Source organism: Lactuca sativa, chromosome 5 (genome assembly GCF_002870075.4).
Source record: "Lactuca sativa cultivar Salinas chromosome 5, Lsat_Salinas_v11, whole genome shotgun sequence".
In the NCBI taxonomy this organism is placed as follows: Eukaryota; Viridiplantae; Streptophyta; class Magnoliopsida; order Asterales; family Asteraceae; genus Lactuca; species Lactuca sativa.
Genome location: NC_056627.2, coordinates 310332884 through 310343247, shown reverse-complemented (window position 1 = coordinate 310343247; position 10364 = coordinate 310332884). Strand labels below are relative to the sequence as shown.

The 10364-nt window shown below is 31.2% G+C and overlaps 1 protein-coding gene and 1 pseudogene across 1 annotated transcript; both read left to right on the top strand.

The window, feature by feature from the left end:
* Nucleotides 1–236: 236 nt before the first annotated feature.
* Nucleotides 237–1017, top strand: LOC111890740 (peptidyl-prolyl cis-trans isomerase CYP28, chloroplastic-like; annotated as a pseudogene).
* Nucleotides 1018–4025: 3008 nt separating this feature from the next.
* On the top strand, nt 4026–6594 carry LOC111890805 (thermospermine synthase ACAULIS5). The gene is made up of 10 exons (XM_023886890.3): nt 4026–4377; nt 4724–4790; nt 4903–4997; nt 5112–5214; nt 5338–5426; nt 5528–5684; nt 5757–5832; nt 5931–5989; nt 6090–6226; nt 6323–6594. The coding sequence occupies exons 1-10, from the start codon at nt 4262–4264 to the stop codon at nt 6417–6419; spliced, it is 996 nt and encodes a 331-aa protein (XP_023742658.1). The 5' UTR covers nt 4026–4261; the 3' UTR covers nt 6420–6594.
* Nucleotides 6595–10364: the final 3770 nt, after the last annotated feature.

Genomic DNA, 10364 nt, shown 5'->3' with positions numbered 1-10364 from the left:
TAACTTTAAAAAACCTCACAGATGGTCCCTATGGTTTCAAAACTTTTAATACTTAGTCCTTGTGGCTCACTCCGTCAGTATTTGTCCGTTAAGTGAAGGACATTTCCGTCATTTCACTACCTATGGACCATTTATGAAGTTTTGCCTTATTAAAAAAAATAAAAAATATAACTATTTAAAAAAGTCTCTCTCTCTCTCTCTCTCTCTCTCTCTCTCTCAATAAATACGTCGTCACCATGGGTTGTTCAACCACAACCACTACTACCTCCGCCACACTCCCTTCTAATCCTCCTCCTTTCGCTCCTCTCTCCAAACTCCACCATCATCGCCGCTCTCTTCTCTTCTTCTTTACCACCACCACCACTCTTTCCTTCTCCCTCTCTATAGCCTCACCACCACAAAAAAACAACTTGACACCACCATTATTGACTGTGTATTCATGGACTTAAGTATCTGACCCTAGCTACTTCTAAACCCGAACCCTAGGATCAGATCTCGCCCTCTGTACTGATATCGAACCCATCGGCTGCATCATCCTTGGCTTCTACGACAACCTCGTCCCCATCACCGTTTCCAATTTCAAATCCATGTGCACCGGTTACTACAAAGAAACGTTAATTCATAAGATCTTTCTTGGTTGGTTTTTTATGGCGGGATATCAAGGACGGAGTGATAAAGGAGAAGTAAAGTCGCGAGTAGGTTTTGTTAGAAATAAAGAGAGTATCGACCCTATGGCTTTCCAATTAGGGCATACGAAGGGTGACTTTTATCGTTATTCTTATCGGAATATGATGATGATGACGGTATTAAACTCGATCCGAATTATCATAATGTCGAATTCAAGATCACGACTGGCCCTTGGTTCTTGCCCTGATCTTGATGGTAGAAATATCGTGTTTGGTTCTGTTCTTGAAGGTAACTTTAATTGTCATGGACATTTAATTAAATTAGTGTTTAAAACTATTAATTGGTAAAGGAATTGAACCTCATTTCGTTAATTTCAGTATTATGCCATAGAAGTTAAGAATTGGGATTAGAACTTTGATTCAAATTTCCGCTTAGTTTTGCGAAATTTCTATTTGTATCTATGGAATTCAAGTTAGATTGATATACAATGTGTCCTGAGCATTCACAATGGTTCCTTTTTTTTTTTTTTGTTTCCATTCATAACCAGGAAAGCTACACATAATTTATTCTTTATTGCTTTTTTTTTTTTTCTAAAATAATGATTTTCACTATAATCATACTACTTGTCTGGACAAAGTTAGAGAGAATATATTTGTAGTGTGTAATCTGGACAAAGTTGAGGTAGAAAACATGGAGGGAAGAAGATGGGTTGGGGAAGATGTATTGGGCGATTTTTTGAGAGAGAGAGAGAGAGAGAGAGAGAGAGAGAGAGAGAGAGAGAGAGAGAGAGAGAGAGAGAGAGAGAGAGAGAGAGAGAGAGAGAGAGAGACCCTTTTATTAAATAGTTGTATTTTATTTATTTAAATAAGACAAAACTTCATAAATGGTCCCTGAAGTAGTGAAATGACAGAAATGTTATTCACTTAACGATCAAATGGACCATCTGTGAGTTTTTTTTTTTTATTTTTTTTATTTTTTTTTTAAAGTTAGGAATGAAACTTCAAATTTTATGAAACTACAGGAATCATTTATGAAGTTTTGTCTAATATTTAAACCTTTTTAACTACTTTGAAAAGTAGTATATGAATATGTTTTTAACTTTATTTTTTATTTTAATTTATAATTTGTATTTAACATAATATTCAAATTAAAAAAATAAGTGTAATAATCATTTTAAAAGTTTACCGTAATAAGATAGTATTTTACATTTAATATCATATTTTAAATTAATAGATTAAATGTTTAATTTGAAAACTAAAAGGACGTGTAAGTTTCAAACTAATATAAGGATAGAAAAAATGTCTCATTTATAATATAATATAATATAATATGATATGATGATTTATGTTTTGGATTTAACATAATATTCAAAATAACAAATAAGTGTAATAATCATTTTAGAAGTTTACCAATAATAAATTGCATTTAATATCATATTTTATATTAATAGATTAGCTATATTAAGTTGAAAACTAAAAGGTTATGGAAGTTTTAAATTAATACAGTGATAGAAAAAATATTTTCTTTATAGTATAGTATCATGATATAATATGTTTTTAAGTATATTTTATATTTGGTTTTAACATAATATTCAAATTAACAAATAAATGTATTATAATAATCATTTTAAAAATATACCAATAATAAGATAATATTTTGCTTTTAGTATCATATTTTAAAATAACAGATTAATTATATTAAGTTGAAAAATTGAAAGTTAAGCTACTTTCAAAATAATATGGTGATAGAAAAATGTCTCATTTACAGTGCAATATTATATAGTTTTATATGAATTTTTATTTGATTAACAAAGTCTATAATTATTATTATGTTGTCCTTTTGTAATCTGCGTTTATACAAATTAATAATGCATCACAAGTAGAGGGAATAAGAGTTAACATTAAGTTAAATTAACGTTTCATCCCATATGCATAATAATAATAATAATAATAATAATAATAATAATAATATTATGATAAAATTGTAAAAAGTTGTAGATATTGTATCATAAACTAGGTGAACATTTGCGCGTTGCGCAAAATAAAACTATATATTTAAATAGTTTGCATATACATATTGAAAATAATAACTATAAAATAATAACTCTTACACCGTGTCGATATATAAATTTGTAATTATTTTGAACGATATTATAAAGTATACATATATCATAATTATATCATTTAATAACATTTAACTGTGGTTTACATTTAAATAAAACTAAACATTGTTTTTGATTTAGTATTTCAATTTAAAGTTATGATTGATTAATTTAGAAATTATTTATCTATTTATTTTTATTTTTTTTAAATTTTGATCATGATGGTTAATTGATATATAAACCATTATTTTTAAGTTAACACAATGTCATTTTATTTTTTGTTAATTATTAGAAACCAATTATTTGGAAAAAAAATAATTATAATATAAAATAGTTTTTAATATCGTTTATGTACTTTGACATATTGTTCTACATTATAGTATTTAAACCTTTTAACTATGATAAAAAATAGTATATAAATATGTTTTTAAGTTTATTTTATATTTTGCTTTGGATTTAACATAATATTTGATTTAACAAATAAATGTATTGTAATAATCATTCTAAAAATCTACCAAAAATAATATAACATTTTGTATTTAATATCATATTTTAAATTAATAGATTAATTATATTAAGTTGAAAGTTAAAAGATCATAGAAGTTTTAAATTAATATGGTAATAGAAAAAAGTCACATTATGTATAATATGAGATGATATGTTTTTAAGTTCATTTTGATTTATATTTTGGTTTTAACATAATACTTAAATTAACAAATAAGTAATCATTCTAAGGAGGTGTTTGACTAATCTTTTGAAGAGCTAAAAGTTCTTTTTAGAAAAGATAGAATGCAAAAGATGTTTGGTAAAACCATTTTAAAAGCTACATTTTGATTTTGATTTTGATTTTTTATATAAGAAAAAACGACTTTTTGGAAAAATCAGAAAATACTGTTTTTTTTGTAACTTTTGACAAAATGACTTTTGGCTCTCAAAAAGATAAGCCAAACATCTCCTAAATGTCTATCAAAAATAAGATAATATTTTTCATTTAATATCATATTATAAATTAATAGATTAATTATATTAAGTTAAAAATTAAAGGGTTTGGAAGTTTCAAATTAATATATTGATACAAAAAATATCTTCTTTATATATAGTATGATGATATGATATTATATGATTATATGATATGTTGTAATAAATTAATAATTGTTAACAAAATTATTATATATATATATATATATATATATATATATATATATATATATATATATATATATATATATATATATATATATTTTGGAGAATTTGAAGTTGGATTTATGTGTAATAAATAAATAAAGTAGGGAGGAAGGCACGCGGGGAAATCAAGCTCCGAAATCCCAGTTTATGATGGTTTTGGGGAAATCAATGAGGATTTTGCCTTCACTTTCAAACAACTTATATCATCAGCATCACCACCACTCCACCACTCCTCATTTGAACTCAACTGCGCCCACTTTAACTTGTTATATAAATCCAAGCCTCCATCTTCAGAACTAACACACCACATCCCCTTCTTCAATTCCTTTCTAATAACAATTCAAGAAAATGGGTGATATTTCTTGCTCAAATGCTAATGGTACTAATGTCTATTCTCAAAGGAAAAGCTGCTGGTATGAAGAAGAGATCGAAGAGAACTTGAGATGGTGTTTTGCTCTCAACAGGTTTCTTTACTTAATCTTTTTATTAATTCTACTTTTTTATCAATACCATCTTCATTTGCTCTTTTTTTAAACAGTTTGATTTAATTTATAAACTTCTAAACCTTAAACATGTTTCTATTCGGCCTTTTTGCTAAAAGGTTTTGTATGTGTTAAAGCTAGACAAAGATTAGTGGCATACAAGATTCTTGTCCCAGGCCCCTATGATTTTTTATTTTTTTTTCTTTGGTCAAATAATATAATACTATATAAAAAAGCTTATACGTTTATGGGTGCTCAACTTCATTTTAATATTTGGAAGAAAGTCTCTAGCTAGAGTTTAACTTTGCTTTTTGATATTCTTATGCAGTATACTACACACAGGAGCCACTCAGTTCCAGGACATTCAACTTTTGGACACTAAACCCTTCGGGAAGGTACTTAGTATATATACTCCACTTTTACTTTTATTTATTTCTTTTTTCATCAAATCCAAACACAGAATCTTCTTCGATATATATAACAAGTAAATATATTTAATTTTCTCAGGCTCTCGTAATCGATGGAAAGTTGCAAAGTGCAGAGATCGATGAGTTCATCTACCATGAATCTCTTGTTCATCCACCACTTCTACATCACCCCAAGTACAACTCTCTATCCAGTTCTATATAGGAATCATATATATATTCAGATTTTTTTTTTTTTAAATTAAGTTACTTTATATCATCATATGTAATTTGATCGAATAATTTGTCTAGTCCGAAGACCATATTTGTTATGGGTGGAGGTGAGGGTTCAACTGCAAGGGAACTACTTAGACACAAGACTGTGAACAAAGTTGTCATGTGTGACATTGATGAGGTGACATCCCTTCGTTTCCATCTTTTGCTCTTTCTAACAAGATTATGTAAAATTAATTAACCACATTTATTATGTATATATATACGCACTCAAAACGAAAACTCTTAATTACCATATGAGCAGGAAGTGGTGGAGTTTTGCAAGTCTTATTTGGCAGTAAACACTGAAGCTTTCGGTGATCCAAGACTCGAGCTCATTATCAATGACGCTAGGTTGAATACGTTTGTTTAATTAATCCCATAAAAAGCCCGTATATATAAACCTTTTATCATTTATAATACGATTGAGGATTTATGTTTTAATTACTTTGTAGGGTGGAACTTGAAAAGAGAGACGATAAATATGATGTGATCATAGGAGACTTGGCAGATCCCCTTGAAGGAGGCCCATGTTACCAACTCTACACCAAGACCTTCTATGAACTCACTGTTAAACCACGACTCACGGAGGGTGGCATTTTTGTCACACAGGTAAATTTATTGAAGGATTTAAATATAATTACAAGAAGGATTATTAAAATAATAATCTAACATTTTGTGTAGGCTGGACCAGCTGGTGTATTTAGCCACACAGAAGTTTTCTCTTGTATTTTCAACACTCTAAAGCAGGTTTTTAAATGTAAGTTTTGATGTATGACAATTAATATTGCTTTAACTTTATTTTAAAGATCATATTTCTTCTTTATATTTTATTAATTTGGCACAAATGGTGAACAGATGTGGTGCCATACTCAGCTCACATTCCTTCCTATGCTGACATTTGGGGATGGGTCATGGTAATTTTACTATATATATGCTTCTATTTTTCGCTAAATTTCTTTGTAGTAATCTTTCTGTCATATAAGTTAATGATGTTTCTATTAAACTTGACCACAGGCATCAGATTACCCGATAACACTGAGTCCAGATGAACTGGATTTGAGAATGAAGCAAAGGATCAACGGCGAGAATAGATATCTTGATGGCAAAACATTTGTGTCAGCTTCTACCTTGAGCAAAGCAGTTCGAAAATCGTAAGAGCTATAGAGTTTTCTTTTCTTTTAAAAAAAAATTGTGGTCAGTTTTTTAATTCAATTACACAGATATCATATGTTCTTGTATATTTGTAGATTGGATGATGAAACACATGTGTACACAGAGGGTGCAGCAAGATTCATCTATGGGCATGGACACGGTTCAGCTCACAAGCACGATCATCATGCTTGACAAGGGACGGGTTTGATGCACGAAAGATGAAGCAAATTCCCTTTAATTTTGATGTTTTATTTGAATTTTCTTTGTTTACCTTTTCTTTGTATTTTGTTTCTTTAATTATGTAGCCACCAATGGTAAATTAATTTCTAAATGTTAATGAACTTCTATGAAAACGGATTGATCACAACCCGATATGTTTAACTTGTTATGTGAAAATACATTTTATTCATGCGTGCGTTGGTCATTGTGTCTCTAACAAGTAAAACGTTAATATTGGCAAGGAAGTTAAAATGTGTGTCACGAACCATTATCGAGCTTTATTAAGGTAATGAACTTGAATCTATCATAAAAAAATATTCATTGGCGAAGAATAAATTACACCTACGGAAATTTATTAAAGGTGATTTTTATCGAGCGTGTTCGTGTTGATATATGTTCACAGGAACGGTGGCTATTTTTTTAAGGTCATGAAAAAATTGGTTGTCTTGGACTCTTGATGATATAATATCTCCCCATATGGTCATTTTAGGATAAGGGTAGAAAGTAATAATACAATAGGTAACTAAGTTGTTGATTAATAATAAACTATGGAAGAATCCCCGCCTTGTGGGGTTAGATACGCCAAAGAAAACAACACAACGGGAAGATTTTATTAAGTTACATGGAACTGATTACATTAAACTTGTATTCTAGTCGACAGGTTCATTTTTTATCACACACTTATAGTTTGCATTCCTTTTGTGGATAGATCCTATCATGAAAGCTATATTATCTTCAGTGGAGAGGTCATCGGTTTTGTAGTCTGGATGTTATTCTTATGATCTTTGTGGGATTTCATTCATTTCAAAAATGACATTGTTGGGTGATAATCACCTGAGAAAGTTTCTTGGAATGTGGTTTGATAACCATCCATCCGCATCTGTTTGTCAACATCAGTAGTAAATTATTTGCAAAGTAATAACTAAAAATCAACAAAATATAAAAAAGGGCATATCAGTAAATGTTACCTGGGTGATAAGTTCTAACTGCTTAACATAATATTTTCCATGCAACTAACAAACCATATGTCAATCAAGTTCAGGATATAGTTAGTATGGTGCAAATTACATTGATCATGCATTTAACTGTGATTAGGTAATTAATAGATCAGAGCCTCATCACTTATTTGGATAATCAATTAGATGAAATCAATTTCTTGGAATCGGGGTTTTAGCTTCGATGCAAAGGAAAAGAGCAAGGAAAAGCACTATATCTTGAAGTGACAGTTTTCTTTATTTATTGGGCATCATACCATAATAGAGTGTGGAGATTTGCCGCAATGAGAAATTTTTTGGAAATAACAACATACTTTTACTATTTTGATGTTTAAAAATCTTTTTTTAAGTATCATCCATAAAATTATTAAGAATAAATCACACTAATGTTGATAACCTTTTTTTTTTTGCTAATTGTATGTATTGGTCCTTAATTCCACATATTTACACCTACTTGCTCTAAAAGATAGGCATATTCCATTATCTACAAAAATAATAATGATCTTACTATAAACAAATATAGAAGAATCAAATGTATAACATATTTGTGAAGTGACACAAACCTCAACCATTTTCTATTGCTTTTTCATAGGCTGAAAATGTGTTTTCGTGGACATACTTCTGCATTTACCTTCAATAACTGTTACACTCTAGTAGGAAAAAAAACAATTTATGAAAATAATAAAACATATTTGTTACATGTTTCAAGTTTCCATAATGTAGCAAAATAAAAACTTGAAACAACCAATCGGTTTTCCTGTTTCAAGAGCACCCCGACATCCATCGACTCTGGTCCTACCCTGTAACATCCCGATTCCTAGGTATGAGAATTTTCAATAAAAAATGCAATTTCCCCTTGGAACTCGTCGAGTTGATGGACTCAAATCGACGTGTTGGAAGTTTTTGGCTACGGATCCTTTTGGACCAACTCGACGAGTTGGTGAGGAAAACTCAATGAGTCGGTGGCTGATTAAGAAACCCTAATTTTTAGGGTGTTACACCCTATTTAAAGGCCTTATACCCTTTGGGTGGCCTTCTTACCCATCTTCCCTGTCCAGAAACCCTAGTCTCGTGATTTCTCTTCCATATTTGTATGTGTGAGAGCTTGAAGAGTGTTTTCTTGGTGTTCTTTTGAAGAAGCTTGAAGGTTGAAGTGGTCTGTGTGGAAAAGAGGCTATAGATCCAAGATCTTCTCTCGTGTTGCAGTCATTTGGAGGTATAAATTTGACACCTTGCTTATCTATAGCTTAGATCTCATTCCTTGAATGTTTATTGTCATATTAGCTCATTTTTGGGTTTGTTCTTGGCTTGAGCATGTCATGAAGTTATAACTTCAGACTGGATGTCTTGTGGCCTCATTGGCCTTAAAGTTTCAAGCTTTATCTAGATATAGGCTTCCTTCATGTTCTAAGTCCCTTAATAGACCTTCTTTTAGTGTTTTAGCCTCTTTGTGTTATGCATTGACGTAAAGTTTGCAACTTTACGTGGTTTTTCATCTCTTGGGTTCCATATCTACATTCTTGAGCGTTAGAAGGGATGAAAAAGGACTGAATGAGTCAAGCAGGGAAAACTCGAAGACTTGTCCTAACAACCCGACGAGTTGGCTCGAGTTTTCCCGCTTTTCTGGATACTATAGGAACTCGACGAGTTGTCCTGATAACTCGACGAGTTGGCTCGGGTTTTCCACGTTTCTCTAAGTACTGAAGGAACTCGACGAGTTGGGTCAGCATGTACTGTTGACCTTTACTATTGACTTTGAATTTGACCATGGTTGACCGAGTTTGACTTTTAAGGGCGTTTTAGGTATCTTGAGGTTTTGATGGGTTGGTCATGATGGTTGTAGGCTTTGAGTTAGGAGCTGAGATTTGGAGTTAGATCTTATCACTTCAGCTACTTGTGAGGTGAGTCTTCCTCACTATACTTTCGGATCGAAGGCACCAAGGCCGGCCTATTGGTTTGAGAACCTGATAATGCTAATATGTTGAGTATGTTATAGTTATGCATACTAGTCTTGCTATGCTAGTTTGGTAGATATGTAGGACTACCTGTGATATGCCTATTTATCTGTTAACGATATTATCTGTTATACGTTGACATATTGTTGTTGGATTAATGTCTAAGTCCATAACTATAATTGGTAAGACTTGAACCGACTCGGCATGGTCCATTTGGGTTGCATGACATCGGGACAATTGGATAGACAAGATGAGGAAAAAGAATACTTGTGATTTATATTAATATATTATAAGTTCTAATATATTAATATATAATCATATTATTTAATTAGTAGTGATCAAGAATTAATTTAGTGATCAAAAGGAACTAATTAAATATGGAATCTTATATATATAGTATGGGCCAAGTTTATTTAGGTTGGGCTAAGCTTTCATGGATAGTCCATGGAGTGTTTAACCCATGGATCATATGAAATAAAGGGTCATGGGTTTAACCCTAATCTCCACACTATATAAAGATATCCTTGGTTGGTGAAATGGGCACTAGTGTGTGTACACAAAAGGGCAAGGCCGATTTCACTAGAGAGAACTAAATTATCCTTATTCTCAAGGTTATTGCAAGTGTTCATGGTGTTGTGTGAACCTTTTGAGGTGTCACACTTGGGGCACTAGGCACTCAAGCTTTATGAAGACAAGCTACATCAACAAGGTATGTATTCTAACTTGTTATATTCTCCAAGTATCAAAAGATTGTATGCTAGATAAGGTAATACCTTGGAATATTCATATTTGCATGTATAATAGAGAAAACATAGATCCAAAGTATTTAGGGTTGCATGTACACTTAGGAGTGTTAGAATGCTCAAAAACCCAACAGTGGTATCAGAGCCATGGGTGTTTTCTATTATATTGATGCAAATATGTCACACCCCTGAACCGAACGGCGGAAACGTCCGATGGCTCTTGTG

Coding starts and splice junctions, on each gene's coding strand:
- LOC111890805 (XM_023886890.3), top strand. CDS start 4,262: ATGGGTGATATTTCTTGCTCAAATGCTAATGGTACTAATGTCTATTCT. Junction 4,791..4,902: donor ACACTAAACCCTTCGGGAAG/GTACTTAGTATA, acceptor TAATTTTCTCAG/GCTCTCGTAATCGATGGAAA. Junction 5,215..5,337: donor TCATGTGTGACATTGATGAG/GTGACATCCCTT, acceptor CCATATGAGCAG/GAAGTGGTGGAGTTTTGCAA.